This window comes from Epinephelus lanceolatus, chromosome 22 (genome assembly GCF_041903045.1).
Source record: "Epinephelus lanceolatus isolate andai-2023 chromosome 22, ASM4190304v1, whole genome shotgun sequence".
Classification (NCBI taxonomy): Eukaryota; Metazoa; Chordata; class Actinopteri; order Perciformes; family Serranidae; genus Epinephelus; species Epinephelus lanceolatus.
In genome coordinates this window covers 13,605,859-13,631,479 of record NC_135755.1, presented here as the reverse complement: position 1 = coordinate 13,631,479, position 25,621 = coordinate 13,605,859, and the positions used below count along the sequence as shown (strand labels likewise).

At 44.6% G+C, this 25,621-nt stretch overlaps 1 protein-coding gene across 10 annotated transcripts in view; it reads left to right on the top strand.

Annotated features, from left to right (window-relative positions):
- Window positions 1-429: 429 nt before the first annotated feature.
- Window positions 430-25,621, top strand: part of chd3 (chromodomain helicase DNA binding protein 3) — a 69,194-nt gene continuing 44,002 nt past the window's right edge. For 3 of the 10 annotated variants that reach the window (XM_033609991.2, XM_078164341.1, XM_078164337.1), the window contains exons 1-17: window positions 431-997; window positions 4,820-4,947; window positions 5,029-5,217; window positions 5,299-5,426; window positions 8,350-8,588; window positions 11,166-11,299; window positions 11,410-11,545; window positions 13,270-13,445; window positions 16,741-17,010; window positions 17,969-18,172; window positions 18,278-18,501; window positions 20,867-20,998; window positions 21,159-21,209; window positions 21,470-21,566; window positions 22,677-22,868; window positions 22,951-23,151; window positions 23,490-23,627. In XM_033609991.2, the coding sequence (XP_033465882.1) occupies window positions 835-997; window positions 4,820-4,947; window positions 5,029-5,217; window positions 5,299-5,426; window positions 8,350-8,588; window positions 11,166-11,299; window positions 11,410-11,545; window positions 13,270-13,445; window positions 16,741-17,010; window positions 17,969-18,172; window positions 18,278-18,501; window positions 20,867-20,998; window positions 21,159-21,209; window positions 21,470-21,566; window positions 22,677-22,868; window positions 22,951-23,151; window positions 23,490-23,627 (2,802 nt within the window). In that variant the 5' untranslated portion in view covers window positions 431-834. Of the gene's footprint in view, window positions 998-4,819; window positions 4,948-5,028; window positions 5,218-5,298; window positions 5,427-8,349; window positions 8,589-11,165; window positions 11,300-11,409; window positions 11,546-13,269; window positions 13,446-16,740; window positions 17,011-17,968; window positions 18,173-18,277; window positions 18,502-20,866; window positions 20,999-21,158; window positions 21,210-21,469; window positions 21,567-22,676; window positions 22,869-22,950; window positions 23,152-23,489; window positions 23,628-25,621 lie in introns of all 10 variants that reach the window. The other 7 variants (XM_078164342.1, XM_078164344.1, XM_078164339.1 and 4 more) reach the window with 6 other exon arrangements.

Here is a 25,621-nt window from a genome sequence, read left to right as displayed (position 1 = left end):
TATTGTGAATTGTTTCCATCCCCACCACAAGTAGTTAATTTTTAAGCAATACAATCTGATGTAAGTCTGGGCATGGCTGCGGCAGATTTTCCCAACCCCCCTCTTTCAATCCCTCCCCAGTACTCACACACACACACACACATACACACACACACACACTGTGCTCCAAAATATTTTTTTATACAACGGTGGGGGCTCCGGAGAATATAAGGTGGCCATATTTGATAGATTTGTGTCGGGCTCTGCAATGCAGAAAGAGAGAGTTGTTGCGCGTGATCTTGCAAGTGACAGTGACACCAGGCGAGTCTGTCGGATTCGTGACTGATCCGGACTTGGAGGGGAGAAACGAGACGAGGGGAGGGTGGAGGTGGAGGTGGAGGAGGTGGAGGGAGGGAGGTGAGGGTGGTGGTGGTGTGTGTGTGTGTGTGTGTGGGGGGGGGGGGGGGGGGACAGAAAAGAAACAAACAAGTAACAATGTAACTTACATGCAGTCACACACCCCTTTCTCTTGTAACAATGTGTACGTTTTTAAGGAGGGAGGGGGCGCGCGGAGGGAGAAAGGGAGCCGGAGAGAGATAGAGAAAGGAGGAGGGGGGTGCGTTCTGAAATAATATAGTCAGCCATTTTTTATGTAAGGGGATTTTTTCTTATTGGGGGGGTTGTTAAAAAATAAATATAAGAGGGCGGCCATCTTTGTTGCTCTGCCTAGTGTAAAATATTTCAAAACGCCCCCCACTTTTTTCTGTGCCGATTTGAATATTAAATAAATATCACACATTCGGGGCAAGAATACGCTTTTTGGAACACAAGGACGGACCCGATGACAGGAGTATAATGTCCTCTCCTCTCCGCTCCTGTGAGGAAGACGAGGGCATGGTGGTTAATTCCGAGGGAGGAGATTTTGATGAAGAAGACGACGACGGAGACCTAGACGAGAACGCAAGCGACATAAACTCGCCGGCGGCGCCTCGGGAAACTGCAACACCGGCCGCGCCAGGTACAGTAAAACAGGAGAAAACTGGCGCACAAGTCGGGAGCGCGCACACGAAATAAAAACACACTTAGTTAGCGGGTTTGGGGAAATGTTGCAAAGGCAGACGGCGTGGTGAGAAGCAGCCGCAGTTTGTGCTCCATATCGGCGCCTCCACAGCTCCACACGGTACAGTAGACACCAGCGAGTGCGCGCATGCAAAAATAGTACTTTTACTATAAAAACCAGCCACATGTTTCACCACCTTTACCCGCCACAGCCTCCGTAGCCCCCCAGCTATTGCACCTATGTGTTAGTATAGGTGCCATTTGTGCAGCTAGACATACTGGAGATAAAAAAAAGAAGGTCGAGAGCGCGCTTTGAAACTCCTCTCCACTTTGCAACAAAATGCAAAAACACCAGTGTTGTTTCAATCTCTCCCACTCCACTTCCTCTGCACCTCCAGCACATCCCAACAAAGTTTACTCCTAACTTGCCACACGGCTGCTTTTCCTTGCACTTCTTCTTCTTCTTCCTCCTCCTCCGTCAGCATTAAAAAGTTGCAGCCTGTGTGCCCCTCTCAGATCCATTTTGACAGCTCTCAGACATGCATGATAGATAAATGAGCAGGGTGTGATAAGGTCGCCCTGAAGGGTTAAAAAAGCTCATGGATGAGAGAGAGAGGGCTGGAAAACATGGACTCCCCTGGCTGGCCGGGGGCTATATATATTTGATGCCCATCAGAGAGGAGAGGATGCGTTGTGCTGTGCAGACTTGAAAGCTGGGTGCCAGACACAAACTTGCCCTCTTGTCTTAATGTCGCTGTGACAGGTCAAAATAGGACACTACTGCTGCTGCTGCTGCTGCTGCTCTCACAGGACACTGAGGTGTGACTGCTCAGCTTCCTCTTACCACCTGAACAACATGTTTATCAAATGCATTATATCCCAGCATGGCAGCTTTGTCACTCCTCTCAGCTGTGGCAACAAAACGAAAATGATTGAATGACATTCTGGAAGTTTCTGTGACAGTAGCAGCAGCACGGGGGGGTTGCAGCAGTGAAAGTAAAGGGTGCACAAAGTAGTGGCTGGTTAACCACACTGCAACAGTGCAAGTCAAAAATAGCCGTGCAGCAGCCTTAAGGTTGCAGTTTATTCACAAAACACACAGTAACCTAGTGATGAGTGTGTTGTATGTTGGGTGCGATGCAGAGAAAGTTAAAAGTGCAGATGTCACAGGGGAGAAATGTGAGTTTGCACAAGTGTCATTTCCTGTGTGAATATCACAGGAATCAAACACCGCTTTGTCTTTGGAGCTAATTAGCTGCGCCGCCATGCCGGTTCCAGACAGATAAATAGAGCTTCCCGTCGAGGACCTTAACCCCCTCACGACCTCCAGCAGCGGTCGCAGCGGTGGTCGGGGTCCCCGTGTGGGAATTACAGCGCGGGAGAGGAGTCGTTCCAGTTCAGCGCACCGTCCCGCTGGCGGCCTCTGAATCACCGAGCCCTGCGTGCGTGCTGCCGCCGCCCCCGGCGCGACTTCGGCGGCTGCGCGCTGCACGGATACGCGGGAAGGGTTGGCTGGGGTGGGAGTGAGGAGGAGGTGGTGGTGGACTAGGAGGAGGAGGAGGAGGAGGGGGCTGTTGCTGCCGCCGCTGCTGCTGGAGGGAGCGCTCACCAACAAAGGCAGGCAGACAATAAAATCCGACAGAACGTAGCCTATCTAACAGGCTGGTTGCACAGGCCCAGACCGCAGCCCATATTTTGGTTATGCTTTAATGCTTTGCTGCATTTTTGCCTTTTGAAGCTGTGGCTGCTGTTGTTTTCTCTGTCTCTTTTTCTACCCCAAGCCAGGTCAGGTTGCAGGTTCAATTGCTCTCCCTGTGGTTGTGATATTGCACAAGCAGCGTGGGGAATAACTGGCCTGATATTTTCACATCATTTGCAGTGAAAGCAGAGATACAGTCATGTATTTTAGATGCTCTGTGGCTGTGAGTCCTCTATTATATAACAAGGGGGAAGGGGGGGCTGAGGTATTTGTGTTTCTACTATTTGTGTTCCCTTAAATCAAAAGTTTAAATGACAAATGACACTTTTGCATCCTCAATAAATCAGCCCAGGTTGATAAAATGACCTGACCCAGCATCGACCTGAACTTGGCATGCTGGAAGAAATAAGTCGGGCTGCATCTGGTTGCCCAACTCGGCTGAGACTTGGGATGAATGATGCCCCAGAAACCGACATTGCCACCGCAGGGCTGTTATTAAGAAAGACCCGGCCCAGCTTCGGTCCAAACCCAGCATGCTAGAAGATATAAGCTAGGCTGTGTTCGGGTGCCTGACTCGGCTGAGAATTTTGTTGACCGATGCTCCAGAATCGAGACAGACAAACTGGCTCAATTTGGTTGCTGACACTGCCATCACTGGTCCATTATTAAAAATGACCTGGCTTAGGTTAGGCCCAAACCCGGCACACTGGAAGAAATAAGTTGGGCTGCATCCGGTGGCCGGACTTGCCTGAACTTGGGATGAATGATGCCCCAGAATCAGGACAGTTGAACTGTCCTAATTACGGTTGCTGACATTGACATCACTTGACTGTTATTAAGAAAGACCCAGCCCAGCTTCGGCCCAAACCCAAAGACTTGGAATTAATGAGGGCCCAAAATTGGGTCAGATAAACTGGTTCAATTTGGCTGCAGACGTTGCCGTAACTTGGCTGTTATTAAAAAGGACCTGACCCAGCCAAACCCAACATGGTGGAAGAAATAAGTTGGGCTGCATCCGACCTGGACTTGGGATGAGTGATGTCCCAGAATTGGGACAAATAAACTTTCCCAATTACACTTGCTGACTGCCATTTTAAAAAAAGTGCTGGCCTAGCCTTGGCCCAAACCCAGCATGCCAGAAGAAGTTAGACAGTGTTCGTTTCCCGACTTGGCTGAGACTCGGGAGGATGAACGACGCCCCAGAACTGGGCCTGGCTCGATTCGTCTCCTGACATTGACATCACTGGTCCATTATTAAAAGTGACCCTGCTTAGCATAGGCCCAAACCCAAAATAAGTTGGGCTGCATCCGATGGCCCGACTTGCTGAATTGGGACTCGGGATAAATGATGCCCCAGAATCGGGACAAGTAAAGTAATGTCTCGATTCAGCTGCCACCACTGGGCTGTTATCAAAAATGACCTAGCCCAGCTGCGGTCCAGACTGCGTCCGGTTCCCTGACTTTAAGGGGACTCGAAACCCAAATAAACCATCTCAATTCGCCCTCCGACTGCCATCAAGGGCCAGAAAGTGACCTGGCCCTGCTTTGGTCCAAACTCAGCTTGCCAGATAAAAAAGTCAGGTCAAGTCCAGTATCCTGACTTTGATGAGACTTAGAGTGAATTACATCCCAGAATTAAGCCAAATAAAGTTCTGTCGAGAGACACTGCTGTCACTGGGCTGTTATCAAAATGACCTGGCCCAGCATTGGCCCAAATTCAGCATACTAGAAGAAATAAGTCTGGTCGCGTTCGGTTGTTCAACTTGGCTGAGACTCTGATGAGTAACGCCTTAGAATAAGGCCAAATAAACTGGCTCAATTCTGACTCCTAACACTGCCATTACTGGGAATTATCCCCATGCGATGGAACCACCAACACCAGCTGTCACATGTACTTACAGCCCTCTGATGAACTGTATCTAATTTACCATGTGTCACAATTCAGAAGGGGTCAGAGGTCGCCGAAGCCACCGTGGCTATCATGCAGCTTCTGTTGTGTGTAATTATGTTCAACTGGGATTAGCTGGGTGTTGGGAAGCTTATTGCTCATCTGATTCTAATAGCTGTCTCGCTCCCGCCTAGAAGAAGAGCCAGAGGTATCAGACAGAGAGGTCCCGCTCAGGAAGAAAGGACGGCCGAAGAAAAAGAGGGACACAAAGAAGAAAGACAAAGAGGGGAAACCTGTCAAAGCAAAAAAACGCAAGAAGATTGTAAGTTTGTTGCACTTTGTTTTTACTTTGTGGACTACATTACAACGTCTTCATTATTTTTCATTCTCCTCCTCTCTTCAGGACAGTGATGTAGACAGAGACTCAGACAGAGAAAGAGATTTCGGCGACAACTCAGACAGCGTAGCCAGTGACTATGGATCTGGAGAGAAAAAGAAGAAGAAGAAACATAAAGAAAGGAAGGAGAAGAAAACCAAGAAGAAGAAAAAAGTCGATGGGGACCGAGACAGCAGTCAGGAGGAAACAACAAAGGTAAAGAGTAACACACAATAAAAAAATCATCTTTAAGTGCATTATGTTATCTGTCTGTTCTGACTGGTGGTTTCTTCCCAGCAGCCGATAGAGCAGAAGACCTCAGCCCAGCTGGCAAAGGAGTGGGGTCTGGAGGATGTTGATCATACCTTCACAGAGGAGGACTACAGGGAGCTCACCAACTACAAAGCCTTCAGCCAGTTCATGAGGTGCGGTATTTTTATTTTCCCATGGTGCTGACGTTGACAGCTGGCTGTAGCTGCATGAAGACAAGTATTGCATATGCATACAGTGTTTTTTGCTCCAAGTACTGTTTGCTTGCTTTGGTCTGAATCAGGGACTGAGTTCGTCACAAAGTTGTATAATTGCCTAGAGTTGGTTCGTGTTCTCACAGCAGCATTTACAAGCGGACCAGATCAAATGCCTTGTGTGAGAAAGCTGCTCTTGATTGGTCAGAATTTCCATGCGGGAAAAATCCAGGAAGTAAACCAAACATTGAAGAAGAGTACACTCGCAAGATTAATGTGACACTTTCTAATGTCACAATGGAGGGACAACTACGCAGGTTGATTTTAGCGCTGCTCATCGTGGACTATATCGCTGTCACTGTTCATTTTAGTCAAACCATACAGTTTGAAAACGAGGCGCGGCTCCAACTAGAAAACAATGTTTTGATGCATTGGATGTGCTGAATGTGCATATTAAGGCAGTACAGGAGGAGGTGCACATTAATAATCCTCCAGGATTGTAACATGCTCATGTTTAACCCAAACAATGTGTCATGTGACTGCAGTTGGTTCGGATCCAGGTCGGAACACATTCTCACCACAAACAAACCGCACCAGAGTTCGTTTGTAACCGGACCGAGACCTTCTTGAAGAGGTGGTCTCGGTCCGGTTACAACTGAACTCTGGTGCGGTTCAGTTGTTTTGGCGCGCAGCTGAGTGCGATTGCTGTGTTCACACCTGCCCAAACGAACCGCACTTAGGGGGCAAATAAACTTGAGTTTGATTGAACCAAACCAAACAGCGCAGGTGTGAAAGCACCCTTAAATCAGTCTTTCAAAAGTCTTAAAAATGCTATGACTTGGGAAGTAGGATTTTATTAGTAGCTTTTTCTGATGTTTCATTGTAAAATCTGAAGTCTGAGGAAGAGGCTTGAAACATTGCTATGCATTAAAATCCTTCTCAATGGGAGCTGCTTGGTGTGCGGACTTATTTGTTCTCTACTTTGCCAGACGTTTCTTTCCACTCCATTGGACGTTGGGATGTGTGTGTCTTTTGTAGTGCTTTTCATTGTAAAATCTCAAAATAATTCTTAATATCTATGTTTTAAGAATAATTTACCGAACGCCTTTCGCAATAATGTCACATCAGGGTAGCGGAACCAGCAACAGTCATATTTTGTTTCTAGCTGGGATTCTCAGAGCAGAGTCACCACTGTTTGCAAGCTTGCTGTCACTGGACCCTGAACGACACAGGGAAGTGCAAATTCAAAACAAATTGGCTATGTCTTAGTCTCTATATACAGACTCTATATTCAGTGAATGTAGAGTCTGTAGGCAAACCCCGGAGATCTTGCCTCCGGAAGAAGAGCGTGCTAGGCTGTTTGTAGTCCGCGTGATATTGACAAATCACGTTTGAGCCGGCTGCAGTTGTTACCAGGTTAAACGGTCCGTGCGGTGAACTAACAAGGCGAAACATAATTGGCGTCACTGCAAACTCTGAATCCATCGCAATGGTTCAGCATATTTACTTATATATAAATGGAAGTCGGAAACGGAAATTCACCTCCTCCGCCCAAATCAAACCGGAATGCCAAAAAATCCAGGGCCTTGCCCCCAGAGGCTGTATCGCCGTCTGCTGGAAGTCAGACGCCGAATACAGCTGATGGGTTCCGAGAATGGCTATGTCCAGTAACCAAGAATTTGCAGCATGGTTGAAGCTGGACCAAAGCAATACATGCAAGGCTTGATGTGTTTCATGCATGAAGTTCTTAAACTCGGCATGATGAGAATCAAGGCAGTGGAATCCCTCATGCACCAACGAACGGCTGATATTTCCAAGTTCTGTTCTTCCCTTGTATCTACCACAGGGCAAAAAAGTCATGTTTTATATTAAAATAAGTATGTGGGCAAAATTAGTCCCTCATCCTAAGTAACTGATGTCAGTTTGTGTTTTTTTCCCTTTGTTTTGAGTTCGAAAAATTGGTGTTAAATGTAATTTCAAGTGGCATTAAAAGGTCTTAAATCCTCCTGCCTTAAGCGACAGGAACCTGGAAGGAAACACGTATCTACTGCTCACCTAGCACCACTGAGCTAGCTAACATTACAGCTTAGCCGAGGAGGACGCCATTAATGTTTATATCTTGCACTGTAATGAGCCTCTCGTCCATGAGTAGATGCACACTTCCTTCTGTGCAGTGATACAGTCGGTGGGTGTGGATCAGTAGAAAGAAAATAGTTCCTACATGAATTTGCTCACAACAAGGTGAGTAACCAGATCATGATTTCTCTATAGAGACATTGCTTTTCAGATGTATTTTTTAGTGCTTTGAGCACCACAAGCTGAGTCCCATCTAGTTCCATTATATTGGAGAGAAGTTAGACATCTCTACGGCAAGGTTAACCTCACCAGACAGGCCCAGTTTGGAGTGTAAGCTTGTTTATGGCTCTACGTCTCAGTTCTGCATGTATACATATGCACATGTGCTGTTGTGGAACACAAAATAATGGGCTACCCTTTGTATAAAGTTACACGCCTGTCACACAGACCAGCCTCCAGCAACAGAAGCTGTCCATGGTGAAAGTACCCGCAGCATATTAACACAGATACAGGTGGCGTGGGCTGAAAACAACTTGCCTCTGTCTCCCTCTGGCAGCTGTGTCTTTATCATCTGTGCTAGTCGTGCTGTCAGTGGCAGCCTGAGCCTCGGCCTCCGTGGCTGACTCATACCTGCTTTGACTCTGATAACATGAATCCATAATGTCCACTGCTTGTATATGTCGGGAAGTTATTTGGCTGTCTCAGCTCCACTGGCAGACTGAGCCGGAGTGGAGAACTAAAATGTAAGCCATTCCTGTGACTAATACGTATTATTGACATTTTAATGACCCTGACCTCTTGCTCGCAGGCCGATGATAGCCAAGAAGAATCCCAAGATCCCCATGTCAAAGATGATGACCATACTGGGGGCCAAGTGGAGGGAGTTCAGCTCCAATAATCCTTTCAAGGGCAACGCTGCTGCTGTCGCGGCGGCTGCTGCGGCTGCCGCGATTGCTGTTGCTGAGCAGGTCTCTGCAGCGAACGTCTCTCCTGAGCCTCCACCGCAGCCGCCACCAATCAGGAAGGCAAAGACGAAAGAGGGCAAAGGTCAGTGGTTCCTTTCCCTGTACCCCTGTAGCTTTTGTGTCGGTCTGGGCTTTTATAAGTGTGAAATAAAGCGCTTTTCATTGATATAAGTGTGTTAAACATCCAGTAAAAACAGGCCACTTTGCAGCTTGAGAAGCACATGACGACACAAGAACAGTAATCATCTTTAACATGTGCTGATGTCTTGTGATCAGCTGCTGTTTGCTTATGTTGTGGTTTACATGCTAATATTTCAACCAAGAGAGGCTCACTAAGATTAAAGGGATAGTTCAGATCTTTTGAAGTGGGGTTGTTTGAGGTTCTTATCCATAGTGTGTTACCTACATTAGATCTCATTCAGCATGCCCCCAGTTTGGAGAAGCAGGCAGGAGTACCACAGTGAAAGATAAGTAATGTAAGGCTTCACCAGAGTCACACAAAAACACAAACTAACTGATCGAGGCAGTGGTAGACCAGAAGCTCCTGTGTTCAGTGAGGTAAAATTGCTGTTTTTGTCAATGGTGTCTGGCTTTGAAGAGAGCATAAATACCTGCTTCAGTTCCTCGTCGGAAAAGGCTGTCTGATGCTAAAGGTAATGCGGTGAAAATGTTTTAAATATAGCGTACACGTAGGGGTGGGGGAACAAAAATCAATGTAGCATAGTATCGCAATATTCAGCATATTGCAACATATTTAAAATCGTAGTAATATGGTATTGTGACTTAAGTATCGTGATAATATCATATCGTGGATCCTCTGGTGATTCCCACCCCTATGTACACGTAAAATGAGTTTGATATTTTTCGGTGGGACTGATTTTTTTAGGTGACTAAAGTACATTCCCAGTTGGCCAGATGTTGATATTTGGTAGAATTTAGGTTGTAACATCGTGTGACAAAATTCAATGTCAGCACAATGTCTAATGCTAACAATATGATGAAGAATATCAACAACAGATGACGTTTGTATTTTGTTGGTTTTAAGTTGTGTTGTTGGGAACCAAAATCACACGTCTTCCACACATCTGTTGCCAACGTCAAATTGACGCAGAGTAACATTTACGCGTAAAGCCTAGTTCACATTACACGATTTTCACCCCGATTTTGCGTCACGGAGACTATCATCATCTTTTGAGTGTTCATACTTGGCGACGAGTGTTTCTGTCATCGGGAGTCTCGCCAACTGCGTTTCGACCCTTTGTGTGCACACCACAAGATTTCTCCACCGAGCCCTCGCCGACAGAGCCCCAGATAATGCGGTGACGTCACCAAACTACGTTTTTTAACTGACGACACATCGTAAAGGCATGGATATTCTTCCCAGTGTTGAATCAGATCTGCCTCCAGGGCCTGGGTCCAAACACAACGCGCTCCCCGTGACCCTGTGGACTCCGCCATTGTTGTTGTTGCTTGCCGGCTCGGCTTGTCCTCCTTACACTTCTTCCGTCCTCCTGCGTGCTGACATGGGACAGTCAGTCGTGTCTGACTTCTCCAGTTTTCTAGCATGCCAGATATCCAGTCCCAGTCACAGACAAGGGGACGACTTGCTCGTAGGCACACGAGGACTATCTGATGATTCACCTCCGACCCAAGGTGGCTCTTAAGATCCTCTGCGACGTCAAAATCACGGTGAAAATTGTGTAATGTGAACTACCCTTTAGGTATAGAGAACAAAACCCAGTGTCACAAAATGCAAAACGTCACGATGTTAGTGTCCACACAATGTGAAATTCTAACGTCGTCAGACATTTAAAGTATTGTCAACCCAATTTTAACGTCCAACCAAAATTTAACATCTGTCCAGTGTAAGAGTCAGCTGGTGCCAGCTGGGTTGAATAGCCTCAGTGGTGGTACTCCTGCCTGCTCCTCTAAATCGACAACTTCATACAACCCCACTTCAAAAGATGTGAACTATCCCTTTACTGTCTCTTTTTCAAGGGAGACTTGGCCGAGGCAGGCAGCAGCATAAATAAAAGCACATAGCGACAAACAGAAAACACAAAAAGTGACTACATTAAGAGGAATCTGCCTTTAATTCCTCCATTTGGATCTTAAAAGTGTGTAACAAGATTAATTGAGTGTGCCAAGCCGAGGGTGCTGAATACACAAATACCCTTTTTCCAATTTCTCTGTGGCCATAGGGAACAGAACGTATAAAGAAGTCCTGAGAGTGCAAATAGTCCTGTCCTGTCACTTTACTGTGGGATAAAGACACATAGGTAGTGTGAGAGCAGTCCAAGAAATGCCTTATATACTGTATATAAAGGTGTGCCAGTGACAGAGCAGAAGCAGGCTGCTACCCAGTGAGTATAACCCACAGTGGTGAGTCAGAGCTTTACAAGTGGTAATGAACTTCAGGGAAGCATTGTAAGCTGTGTCAACCATATGAAGGCACTAAGCAGAGGTGTGCATATATAAAAGATCACCATAATCCACCAGGGGTAAAGAAATATGAGGCAGTGACAAGTCGCTCAGTTTAAGAACCTATGTAGAAAGACCCAGGATTAGCGTCACTATAAGACAACAAACTGACCTTATTTACTCTTGCTCCTGTGTTACTCACTGCCTTGTCATTCATCTTATGATCTTATCTGTCCAGGCCCTGGCTACAAGAAGCGCAGTAAAAGCCCTCGAGTCCCAGAAAAGAAAAAGGCCTTGGCAAAGGCGAAAAAGATGGCACCCATTCGTATCAAACTATCACCTATAGGTGCCAAGAGGAAGAAGAGTTGCTCAGTGAGTACAAAGCTTCTCTCTGTCTCCATTCCAGCTTCTTCGTCCTCCAATTCTGTTACCTGTTTACTGTTGTTTCTTCTTTCCTTGACCCTTTCTTTGCTCTCTGTCAGAGCGAGGACATGGACGAGGATGAGTCCGAGCAGGAGGACTCCAGCGTGCACAGCTCCTCGGTTCGCTCCGACAGCTCCGGCCGTGTTAAGAAGAACAAGCGAGGACGGCCTGCCAAGAAGAAGAAGAAAAATACAAGTACAATCACAACCTGTCCATTATATGTATTATATATAATTATAGATGAAGTATGCCAAATCTGTATTATAGTGTAGTTTGGATTTTTTGAAGTGGATGTCGGTTGGCATGACCCCCAGTTTGGAGAAGCAGGCAGGAGTACTAGCATTGAAGACAAGTACTGCAGTACATCAGTTTAAGTGTATGTTATTTACCTATGCTCTCTTCTACGCCACCAGACTACATCGACAAAAACAGTAATTTACCTCGCAGAAATTTGGAGCTGCTTGTCTCCCGCTCTATTGTGTGTCATTGGGGTTTTAAAGGGTTACTTCAGATTCACCAAAGTCACACTGTAACACAAACTAACTAGCTGATCATGGCAGCAGCAGACCAGCAGCTCTCAGCTATAGCGAGGTAAGGGCACTGACACACCAAGCCAACAGTTGCCTGTCGATCAGAGTATATTGCCCTAGTTTTTGTGGTGTGTCCCACATCGTTGGCACTGGTCAGCCCTTGTCGGCTGTTTTTCAGCTGATTCAGCATGTCGTCTGAGCTTGCTGATGAATGAAATCACTTTGATTGGCTGTTCAACTCAGTGCACAAGATGAGAAATGGAAGTGAGGCAAGTAAACAAACGGCTTAAGTCATACATCCATGCAAGATGCTGTGGATCGAAACAAACCTGTTATACTAGGTAAGATTATTTTTGTAGCCATTGAGCTCGTTAGCAGAAACGGTTCGAAACTGTTTGCATTATTGTCCGTTAGCGCACAGTAAATATCATTTGTTCCTTCAACATTGGGATGTGTTGTTAATGTGCTAACTGGCTAACTAGCATCTTGAATCAGTCCTGTTGGCCTTCTGGCTTAACTTTTTGGATGACAAATACAAGGACTATCGCCTCATAGCAAGGGGGTTCGGGGTCTGGATCCACCGACTGGGGACCTTCTTTGTGGAGTTTGCATGTTCTCCCTGTGTCAGCGTGGGTTTCCTCCAGGTACTCCAGCTTCCTCCCACAGTCCAAAGACATGCAGGTTAACTGGTGACTCTAAATTGTCCATAGGTGTGAATGTGAGTGTGAATGGTTGTCTGTCTCTATGTGTCAGCCCTGTGATAGTCTGGTGACCTGTCCAGGGCGTACCCTGCCTCTCGCCCAGTGTCAGCTGGGATAGGCTCCAGCACACCGCGACCCAGTATAAGGATAAGTGGTTACAGAAAATTAGTTGTCCCTGAGCGTATGGAGAGTCCTTATACACAGGTGGGAAACATACGTGCTCGTTGGTCGTTGGCTGTAGTCTTTGCAGTGTGTTCAAATGCACCTTTTTAGGTGACATAGGCAGCGTGAAGCAATGAAACAGTTGGCCTTTATTGCCACTAGTTTTTTGTTAACAGCTTCAGTTCTTTGTCTAAAAGGGATGTCTGATGCCAAGGTAAAGCAGTGAAAATATTCTAAATATAGTTTAGACTTGAAGTGATATAGATTGTTATATGTGGCTAACATACGTTCAGCTGCTGCCCTGTCCACAGCAGTACATTGCTTAGCTTCTGTGGCGGTACTCCTCTCTGCTCCTCCAAAGTGGGGGTGTACCGACTGCCATCTACTGTAGGTAACACTCTGACTATGTACCTGACCTACCTACCTACCTGATACCTAAGTACCTCAAACAAATCCTCTTGAAAAAACCCGAAATAATTCGCGACATGTTTCACACATCTTTCTGTGTTTGTCTCACGCCCTGCAGTCCAAGGTGAAGAGGAGGGAGACGGCTACGAGACGGATCATCAGGACTACTGTGAGGTGTGTCAGCAGGGCGGAGAGATCATCCTGTGCGACACTTGTCCCCGAGCGTACCACCTCGTCTGCCTCGAGCCCGAGCTGGACAAGGCCCCCGAGGGCAAGTGGAGCTGCCCGCACTGCGTGAGTACAGGACCACGTCTGTGTTTTTTTGCTCAGCATCCTTATTCACATACAGTACAGGCCAAAAGTTTGGACACACCTTCTCATTCAATGCGTTTTCTTTATTTTCATGACTATTTACATTGTAGATTCTCACTGAAGGCATCAAAACTATGAATGAACACATGTGGAGTTATGTACTTAACAAAGAAAGGTGAAATAACTGAAAACATGTTTTATATTCTAGTTTCTTCAAAACAGCCACCCTTTGCTCTGATTACTGCTTTGCACACTCTTGGCATTCTCTCGATGAGCTTCAAGAGGTAGTCACCTGAAATGGTTTCCACTTCACAGGTGTGCCTTATCAGGGTTAATTAGTGGAATTTCTTGCTTTATCAATGGGGTTGGGACCATCATTTGTGTTGTGCAGAAGTCAGGTTAATACACAGCCGACAGCCCTATTGGACAACTGTTAAAATTCATATTATGGCAAGAACCAATCAGCTAACTAAAGAAAAACGAGTGGCCATCATTACTTTAAGAAATGAAGGTCAGTCAGTCCAGAAAATTGCAAAAACTTTAAATGTGTCCCCAAGTGGAGTCGCAAAAACCATCAAGCGCTACAACGAAACTGGCACACATGAGGACCGACCCAGGAAAGGAAGACCAAGAGTCACCTCTGCTTCTGAGGATAAGTTCATCCGAATCACCAGCCTCAGAAATCGCAAGTTAACAGCAGCTCAGATCAGAGACCAGATGAATGCCACACAGAGTTCTAGCAGCAGACCCATCTCTAGAACAACTGTTAAGAGGAGACTGCGCAAATCAGGCCTTCATGGTCAAATAGCTGCTAGGAAACCACTGCTAAGGAGAGGCAACAAGCAGAAGAGATTTGTTTGGGCCAAGAAACACAAGGAATGGACATTAGACCAGTGGAAATCTGTGCTTTGGTCTGATGAGTCCAAATTTGAGATCTTTGGTTCCAACCGCCGTGTCTTTGTGAGACGCAGAAAAGGTGAACGGATGGATTCCACATGCCTGGTTCCCACTGTGAAGCATGGAGGAGGAGGTGTGATGGTGTGGGGGTGTTTTGCTGGTGACACTGTTGGGGATTTATTCAAAATTGAAGGCACACTGAACCAGCATGGCTACCACAGCATCCTGCAGCGACATGCCATCCCATCCGGTTTGCGTTTAGTTGGACGATCATTTATTTTTCAACAGGACAATGACCCCAAACACACCTCCAGGCTGTGTAAGGGCTATTTGACCAAGAAGGAGAGTGATGGAGTGCTGCGGCAGATGACCTGGCCTCCACAGTCACCGGACCTGAACCCAATCGAGATGGTTTGGGGTGAGCTGGACCGCAGAGTGAAGGCAAAGGGGCCAACAAGTGCTAAACACCTCTGGGAACTCCTTCAAGACTGTTGGAAAACCATTTCAGGTGACTACCTCTTGAAGCTCATGGAGAGAATGCCAAGAGTGTGCAAAGCAGTAATCAGAGCAAAGGGTGGCTGTTTTGAAGAAACTAGAATATAAAACATGTTTTCAGTTATTTCACCTTTCTTTGTTAAGTACATAACTCCACATGTGTTCATTCATAGTTTTGATGCCTTCAGTGAGAATCTACAATGTAAATAGTCATGAAAATAAAGAAAACGCATTGAATGAGAAGGTGTGTCCAAACTTTTGGCCTGTACTGTATTTATCTTGAAGTGACGCATCGACTTGGCAAGGCTGAGTGAGAAAAAGAAAAGACAGTTAAAAGTGGGTTTGTTTTTACTTGCTCTGAGCTGCAGATGAATAGAGGCTTTGTAGCTGCGTCACAAATCTCAGCGGAAGGCTGGCTGAATTCAGACGAACACAATCCTGTCCAGGCAAAGACTGATACCTGAAGTGGTGCTGTGGATGTAGATCTATTCAGTCATGTCACAAATTAAACCCAATGTTCATTTTTCGGTTACCATGACACAGATAACTGTCTTTATACTGAAACAAGTAAAATAAGTCAGCTCAATGAATCACTGTGAGTTAAATGTGGAGTGCAGAGGTGTTAGGTGGAGTTGTGTTCAGGTGCTGGCAACCTAATAACACAGAGAAAGGCAGGAGGTTGGGATCAGCAGACCTGAGAGTGCAGGAGGGAGTGTACCGGTGGAGTAGCTAAGATGGGTAGAGGGGAGTCAGGTTATGGAGGGCTTTATAGGTGATGAGGAAGAGGAGTTTGTATTTGTATTGTAGTTTCTTGAGAGTTTTGGATGATGAACTGTAGAGGAGACTGTTGCAGTAATCAAGTCTGGAAGTGACGAACGCGTGAATGAGACTCTCTGCAGCTGAAAAGGAGAGGGATGGACAGGGGGTGCACAAGAAGACAAGATCACATCTCTGACATGCTCTTGACTGGAATAGTGTTTCTAAAGTCAGGTATTAGGGATGGGAAATGATAAGATTTAATTGACACCAAAGTCATTATTGATTCTGCTTATCCTTCTAGTGTTGTCATGATACTGGCATTTCAAATTTAGATACAATACCATGAAAATAAAATGGGGCGGCATGGTGGTACAGATAGCACTGTCACCTCACAGTGAAAGGGTTCCTGGTTCGGACCTAGGGTTTGGCAGCCCTTCTGTGTAGAGCTTGTATGTTCTCCTCGTGTCAGTGTGGGTTTTCTCCAGGTACTCTAATTTCCTCTCACAATCCAAAGACATGCAAGTTACTTGATGACCCCTTTTTCAATTGTCACTCTTGGCCGCACAGAGTAAAGCCATGCCTGTTCCAATTTGTGTTTCCATTGTCAGTTTAGACGCGCCTTGACATATTAAGCTGCGCCAGAGATGGACCTTCTCAGGAGTAGGTCGAAAAGCCCTCAAGCGAGTAGCGGTGACGATCCCCCGTTCTGCCCCCAAAATAAGCGTGTGTTTTTGTGAGACTCTCCTCACCTGTATCTGCAGGAGACCAGAGAGAAAGGCGTTTTTAAAAGTCTCTGTGTGTTCAGCTCTCAGTACGTCTGTAGCGTCTAAGTGAATCTCTGTGGTTTGGAGTTTAGTTTCTCTCCTGCGTCCTGTTTGTACTGTTTCATGTTCGCTATCAGCCGTATTAGAAGTTGTGTGAAGTTGAAATCCCAAACCACGCCAAGCCAGGCTACCTGTGCAAAGTGTACCCTGCCTCTCGCCCACTGTCTGCTGGGATAGACCCCAAGTCCCCAAGTCCACAAGCAACCCCTAACAGGATATTTGTCGTTGTCAAAATTCTGTCAAAACATATATTTATATATATTTGACATGTCAGTCAGTTAATGAACTATTTCCTTCCCCAGGAAAAAGAGGGAATCCAGTGGGAAGCAAAGGACGAGGACTTTGAGGATTTCGAGGAGGACAGCGAGGACAGGGTGATATCGGAGGTCAGAGTCGGGGTCCACACCGGGGCGGATGAGGAGGATGACGACCACATGGAGTTCTGTCGGGTGTGTAAAGATGGAGGCGAGCTGCTGTGCTGCGACACCTGCACCTCCTCCTACCACATCCACTGTCTCAACCCGCCGCTGCCGGAGATCCCCAATGGAGAGTGGCTTTGTCCGCGCTGCACGGTGAGAAATATTAAAAAGTAGGTTCAAGGTTGAAAAATACCAAAGCTGCCATTAAAATTTTAGACATAAGAGAAATTGAAATGTATCGAATATTGAAATGTATGAGAAGGTAGATTCAAGACACTTGAGAGAAAATGTATTCCAAGCTAAATGTGTCCTAGATAAAGACAATTTCATGGGCATGTGTAAATGTGGAGGTCATGGTGTGATGAGGGCAACAGAACCACATCATCTGCATAAAGCAGAGATGCAATTCTGAGGTTCCCAGACCAGACCCCTTCGTCCCCCCAGCGGCAGAATGGAACGTGAGATGGATCGGCAGTTTGGTGCAGCTTCTGCAGTGATGCAGGCGCAACTATCGTGGTGAAGACGGAGCTGAACTGGAAGGCAAAGCTTTCGATTTTCTGGTCCATCTATGTCCCAACCCTCACCTATGGTCATGAACTCTGGGTAGTGACTGAAATGAGTTTCCTCCGTGGGGTGGCTGGGCTCAGCCTTAGAGATAGGGTAAGGAGCTTGGATGTCTGGAGGGAGCTCAGAGTAGAGCCGCTGCTCTTTTGCATCGAAAAGGTTCAGTTGAGGTAGTTCAGGTATCTGATCAGGATGCCTCTTGGGCACCTCTCGTTATAGGTGTTTCGGGCACGTCCCACTGGTAGGAGGCCCCGGGGCAGACCAGAAAATGATGGAGGGATTACGTATCTCATCTGGCCTGGGAACGCCTCGGGGTCCTCCAGGAGGAGCCCGAAAGCGTTGCTTGGGAGAGGGACGTCTGGGGTGCTCTGGGGTGCCCCCGCGACCCAGCCCCGGATAAGCAGGGGCCCAAATATACAGATGTATCAAACAGATTCAGCTGAGTGTTACTAAATAAATAGTCTTAGTCCTAACCAACTGTTTGACTGCAAACACAGGATCCGTTCACACTTCCTAGGATTAACTATTCTTAGTATTCCTCCTTTAGTGTCCGCCAATCAAAGGACGTGTCCAGAAGATCCTCCACTGGCGATGGGGTGAACCTCCGCCTCCCATCCCTGTCCCCCCGGCTCCTGATGCCCCGCCTGATGCCCCACTGCCGCCTCCCATGAAGGGCCGAGCCGAGAGGGAGTTCTTTGTCAAGCTGACCGGGCAGTCGTACTGGCACTGTACCTGGATCACTGAGCTGCAGGTGAGACAGAAAGGATTCAAGTGACGGTCACATCGAGTGTAGAACTGCTCAGAACTTTTCTCCCAATCCTCATCTTCCTGTCCCTATTCTCCTTCCTCCTCCCAGCTGGAGATCTTCCACTCGGTGATGTACAGAAACTACCAGAGGAAGACGGACATGGACGAGCCTCCCAGCCTGGATTACGGGTCGGGCGCAGAGGACGAGAACGGAGTGGGGAAGAGCGAGAAGAGGAGGGCCAAGGACCCCCAGTACGCTATGCTGGAAGACAAGTACTACAGATACGGCATCAAGCCTGAGTGGATGATGATCCACCGCATCATCAACCACAGGTGAGGCTTGTGTGTGAGCATTAGAACGCAGTGTCTGGGCTTTTGAAATGTGGTGTCGTCAGTTCCTGAGTGTATTGTCATTAATTTATAATGCAATCCAAGCCAGTGTGATTTATTTATCTTTATTAACATCTGCCATTAACTATTTTTCAGTTAACAGGATTTTGTTTTTGGTCTGTTGTAAGAGGTTAAAACGGTCTCATACGTACTCACGAACAAATGTAACTCCTAAAACACAATGCACTAGTGGCAGCACTTCTTCTTCTGTTTACAATAACAGCGTTTGGCATCCATAAATGTTGTATTACTGCCATCTAGTGGAGAGCATATGGTCTTCCTTGCATGTGAATTTTGAGCTAACATTAGCTGCTCACATCATGCATACAAATAAAAATATTTACACTATGTCTGTATGGACATGCTACACATTATTAGCTCATTTAATTTATTCAGTTTATTCTACTAAGACCATGAGCACCAAAAGATAATTAATAAAAATTTACCGTTATGGTAAACTAGATATGAGACAAGTTGGTGATTCACCTCATCTGAAGTCTGAATATATGTCCATTCCTCAGTTATGTATATGCCTTTAGTCCATAAGGGTCCACTTATTGAAATAACTAAGATTTTTTTTTTTTCATAAAAATTAGTTCAAGTTTTGAATATTGTTTTAACAGGATAAACAGAAGTATTGATATGCTGGGTGCTTTAAACTGACAGTGTAACTCTCTCTTTCAGCTCATGAGGTTGGACCTAGATGTGCCGTCTCTCTAGGCCAGATCAAATGAATGATTTATAAATGATATTATTTGATAGGATCATTTTTATACTAGTAATATTCACACTTGTTTAAATAAGAAATTTGATAATATTTCTGTCTTTTTTTGATAAACAGGAGCTTTATGTGAAAGGAATTAAAGGCCTGTCCCAAGTGTACGTTGGTTGAATTCAGTGACTGAAGCAAATAAAAGCCGAGGGCCAGTTGCACAAAACACCTTAAGTTAATACTTTCCTTAAAGTCCTCGTAAAGGTTTCCTCAAAATGAAATCAGTTGCACAAAACACCCTTAAGGTTTCCTTAAAATGTTAAGTATTTATGGTTTTCTTCTTGTCTTGGTCTTATAATTAAGAAATCCCTTGACCGTTGCACAAAAGACATTAAAAACCAAATTCAGGTAAAAATATTTTTAAGGTACCTCTGACTCTACCTTAACGCTTTGAAACTTGAGCAAAGTGACTTGATTTCTTTCAAAAACATAGGAAGAAGGCATTTAGCAAAAAATAACAAGATAAAAATAGCAAGAAATAAGAGAAAAAAGTCACAAAAATTAAAAAACAAACTCAAATAAGGGCATAATCTTAAAAAAGTGCTTAAAATGATAACAAATTTGTAACATAATTTTAAAATACATATTTATGCATATTTTTTCCATAGATTTTTTAAAAATAATTTACAAATCTACTAACGTCTCGCAGTTTACGGAACATTTCTTGCCGAATTGCTCATTGCCTTTCTTCTCGTGTATTTCGAAATAAATCAAACCAATGTGCTCGGGATTCAAAGGTTCAAAAAAGTGATGTCGCTCCAGGTTTGACTGGAGGGTTGACTGCAAAGTGACTGAGATTATGGTGATAAATGAAAAAACTAACATATCCTGAGAAAAGTGTTCTGTGACCAGGAGAGCCCAGTGGATACACTTTTAAATTTAATACTATGGATTTAATTCTCATTGCAGTTTCCTCCGACAATCGTTTTCTGATATTTGGGGATCAAATTTACTTTGTAGTTTGTGCTTTCTATGACTGTATTCCTCTAAAAGTTTGATCTTCTCCTCCTCTAACCAATATGGTTTTCTTGTCTTTGTCATTTTTTCACTACCTAACTATAAGCCAACTTTGTGAGACGATAGCAGGCGTCACAAGTGTGAGTCCCAGCAAACAAACAATTTCCATGGAAAATTTTGCTGCTGTAAAATCTCTTTTAACACAGTAAATGACTGAATGTTTTTCCTTAACAAAGACAACTATTCAAGGGATTCTGTGCAACTGTGTAAATCCCTTAGTTGAGGAGGAATTAAGCCTTAAGTGTCATACTTAAGGAGAAAGCTTAAGGTGTTTTTGTACAACCAGCCTCTGGGATATTAACTGAAGTTCTATGGTTTTCAAATGATGAGTTACTGATTCAGATCACCGCATTTATTTGTGTGTTTTGAGTTCAGTGACTTGACATTTGTTTGTGAACACTTGTGAGAGTGTTTTAACACCGCAGTACTGTTGTAGTACAAAATGGTGGTTTACAAAATCCGAATACATTCAAACACATAACACAAGCACTCACTGTTATGTGTGTGTCTCTGTGCCAGTGTGGATAAAAAGGGGATGTACCACTACCTGGTGAAATGGAGAGACCTGACCTACGACCAGTGTACCTGGGAGAGAGACGACATGGACATCCCTGAATTCGCAATTTACAAGGCAAACTACTGGAGACACAGGTAGGACGTGTTGGAAGCATATTTCACCACCACTGACGTCATTATGGGAAAAAACAGACCATTTTTATTATTTTTTTTACAGCCAGTACTGTCGAGTTGTTTTCAAAATGACTGCAGTGATGATGTTGTTTCAGCTTTTTTTTTTTTTTCATTACGTTAGAGGTTTATCAGGAGACTCGAGGGTACCCGAAAGTACGGGAACCTACTGTAGGTCAGTGCATAGTTCAGCTTCAACATTTATTTCTTGTATTTACACATCTTGTTTTGTTTATTTTTGTGTTAACATTGACAAAATATTCTGGTTTTTATTCTGATGAAGACAATATTCCTACTAAGCTGTTTACATAGTTAGGAATAGGAATATGCTCATTAAATGGTCATTATCAAATTTGAAGTATTGTTCTGTTTGGAATAATAGTGTAATATTGGTGTGCATGAAAACATAGTCACTGATATTTCTCTGTCCAACAGAGATGCAATAATGAAGGAGGATCCAGACAAACCCAGGAGGATAAGGAGCAGGAACCAGGAGGGTGAAGAGGAGTCTCCTGCTTCACCAGTCACTGATGTGAGTTAACTCTAGTTTCAGTTATTTTGTCTTTCAAGCTGCTTCCTGTTGGTATTTTACACCAACTCTTCCATCTGACTCTCTGGAGCTTCAGTCAGGTTTAGAAAGACAACCAAATTGTTTGGAAATGGGGGCATTGCTTTTATTTTTGATGATTAAATTTTAAGTATTATTATGCAATCTATTCATCTTACCTGTTTCTTACAAGGTGGAACCATATTCTCTTTATGTGTATATTAATCAGGTCAATGAAATATACAGTCATTTTTCAAACGTTTGTTAAGTGGATTGGTTTTATCTTGTCAAACAAAACTAACTAGCTTCTAAACCCAAGGGGGCATGTTTCAGCAGGAATATGATCCGAAATTGGGGAGAAATTAATATCACTGACGACCAAGATTACATGTTTCCCTGATGTTAGCATGTAGCTACATGTAGCAGTGTATTTGCAGCTTGGGAATGACTGTAATGGTGTAAAGCAGCGCTCTCTACACTGAAAGGTACTTCTAAACACAACCGGACATGTTTCAGCAGGAACATGATTCACAACTGGGAATAAATTAACAATATTGGCAGCCAAGATCACCTGGTTTGCTGATGTTAGCATGTAGCTACATGTAGCAGTGCGCTTGGAGCCAGAGAATGACTGAGTATAGCGACAATTTCTACTGTCCAAACTCAAGTGGACATATTTCAGCAGAAATATCATCCGAAATTGGGGAGAAATTAACAACATCGGCGACCAAGATTACATGTTGCCCTGAAGTTAGCATGTAGCTACATGTAGCAGTATATTTGCAGCTGGGGAATGACTGTAATGGTGTATACCATCACTTTTCACTATGAAAGATCACCCATTAAAGCTTCTAAACCAAAACAATGTACACAACCAGACATGTTCCTGCAGGAATATGATGTGAAATTTGGGAGAAGTTAACGACACTGGCAACCAAGATTATGTGTTATCCAGATGTTAGCATGTAGCTACATGTAGCAGAGTGATTAATTTAAACACTTGCGGTAACCTGTCTGGAGCAGATGACCATATGAGTTAAATATAAAATGAACTGTGTCCCAATAAGGTCTCACCTCTTTGCTCTCTCCTTCCAGCCTACAATAAAATATGAGGAACAGCCCGACTTTGTAACATCGACAGGTGGGACGCTGCACCTGTACCAGCTGGAGGGTCTGAACTGGCTCCGGTTTTCCTGGGCTCAGGGCACAGACACCATCCTGGCAGACGAAATGGGCCTCGGCAAGACCATCCAGACCATCGTCTTCCTCTACTCACTCTTCAAAGAGGTACAGGAGCCCCTTTGGTCCTACTGTTGTCTCGTTTCACTGAAAAGACTGTATGAATTGTTCTTCCTCTTCCGTCCCCCAGGGCCACACTAAGGGTCCGTTCCTGGTCAGTGCTCCGCTCTCCACCATCATCAACTGGGAGAGGGAGTTTGAGATGTGGGCGCCCGACTTCTACGTGGTGACGTACACAGGAGACAAGGACAGCCGAGCCATCATCAGAGAGAATGAGTTCTCCTTCGATGACACGGCCGTCAAAGGAGGGAAGAAGGCTTTCAAACTGAGGGTGAGGAGGGAGAGGGCCAAAATCTTAAAATTAAATATGAGGATGATAGACGATGACAAGGAAAGTCACGAAGTAATTATTTGATCTAATCATGTTATTGATTTTAAAGATCCTTGATAGGTCTTGGAAAAATGTAACTCAAAACTCTCATTATTTATTAGTTGTTTTTGAGTGACAAGTTTGATCTGAACCATAACTCGAAAAATTAGCTTGCCAAATTTAAACCTGTTACCATAAACATTAACAGCCATAATGATATTAAAAAAAACACATATATTAAGAATTAGAAGAACAGAATTATATAATTAAAAAATCCTTTCTCTTTTGTCTCCCTGCAGAGAGAGGCTCCCATCAAATTCCACGTGCTGCTGACCTCCTACGAGTTGGTGACCATCGACCAGACGGCGCTCAAGTCCATCGACTGGGCCTGTCTGGTGGTGGACGAGGCCCACCGCCTCAAGAACAATCAGTCCAAGGTACTGGAGCTAATGTGTGTCAATGTTAATGTAAACCCTACTAAATCAGAGGTTCTCAAGTGGTGGGTTGCGGTCCAAAAGTGGGTCAAAGGTCCATTCTGAATGGACTGCAAGTGACTCGCAAACGTGTCAAGTTTGAAAAAACAACGCTTTAGTACAGTACTGTAAATTTTCAGCTCAGAGCTTTTATTTTGAAGTACCATTTTCTGCTGTAGAGTGAGTGACTAACAGGCAGCTACTTGACAGAGACAGCAGACATGGCCAATAACACGTATGATGCCGAATATGTTAAACTGGACTGTAGCTGAACCAGTTGGGAACTACTGCACTAAACAGTTTATTACATTTTTGATAAAAAGGCCTCACATTTTTAAAGGATTGTGACCCTTACATGTACTGAGAGGGAGATCTTACAGTTGTAAAAAATGCTGGTCAGTAGGGCTGACAACTTCCTCGTGGTTGGTTGCTATGCTCTTGTTGGACCAACTTCTCATTGGTAAAAGAGCTGTGTAGTTCATTTCGCGCATGTGTGTTTTTCCCAGCTGAAAACACCCAGCACTTGTCAGGAAATGCCCAGCTGGGAGAGCTAGAGCACATTGGAGGCGTAGCATTTTTGTTGAGACAATTTGGTTGCATCTGGTTGCTATGAAACGGAATATCCGCGGAAGTAAAAATGTAGGTACAAGATAGAGTATTGGATTAGTGCTGCCCTCGACTAAGAATTTTCCTCGTCGACCAATAGTCGTCATTTAAGACCATTAGTCGACTAGTTGCCTGCACGTTTACGATATTAACGTAATTATTAAATGATATAATTTGAGTTGAAGGTGTGAGAAAGAATAGTATCAGTAACATTGTTAACACTGAGCTACATTACAGAGAAATACAAAACCGTACTAATGAACCTTCATTAACATAGGCCTATATTTTATCTACAAGTGCACGTCACACACTGAGCGAGCCGCCTGTTAATGACGCTGTGGGCTAATGGGCATGTAGCTACTTCCATGTTTCAGATGATACGTCATGTTTGTAGTCGACCAATGAAGATGAGTTTACATATCACCTTGGGTTCGTCCTTCACCTTCTCAAAGTGATCCCACACTTTGGATTTCCTGCCCGACATGTTATTAACTAGCCTGTGGAATAACCGCAGGTACCAGCCCTGGAAATTAACCTGAGCATGGACACTTCCTGTGTCTGTCCTTTCAAATTAAATTCTCACATGGTCCAGTCATATAGGTTTTGGTGCAGATCCTTATAGAGTTTCACGTTTGTTAGTTATTTTCTTTTTCTTCGACTAAGCGACCAATGAAATCTTGCCAACTACTAACCTTTCTGGTCGACAAACATTTTCTCGACTATTGGGGAGGATGGACCCGCTAATCTGTGTGGGTTCAGTATTAATTTATGCTCTATTGTTGTCGTTCTGTGCTTGTACATTTATGATGTGACGGTTGGTCTTTGTTGTATTTGTCCCGCCCCTCCATTGTAATTAGACAGCTGGGTAAAAAGTGACAGTGACAAGTGCAGTGTTTAACCCGAAGTTGGACGTTTTCAAACTCCAAACGTGCAGTGCTAAGTGCTAAAAAGATGCTCAGCACCCCGTCATGCTGCTGGTGATTGTAGCATAGTGTAAATATGCGGCGCTCCCAGTGCAAAGAATTATCAAATATGCTGGCCTCAGGAAATAGCCGCTTTGGTGGAGACACAATGGTGCCAGGTAGAGTGCGCTCAGGACATTGTGGGCATTTCTTTCACCCATTGACCAATAGATTGGTTGAAATGTAGGTAGAATTTTAGTCAACCTGAGGCCTGTACTATGACGCCAGGTCGACTCACCCAGGATATGTTTTCATTATCTGGTGACTAACCCTAACCTTGGCCGTCTGGATAACCGGTACTACACACTTCTACAAACCTGGTCAAAAGAGAACCAGCTTTGTAGGACTGAAAACCCAGAGTTAACCTTGAAGTTACCTCACTAACTCCAA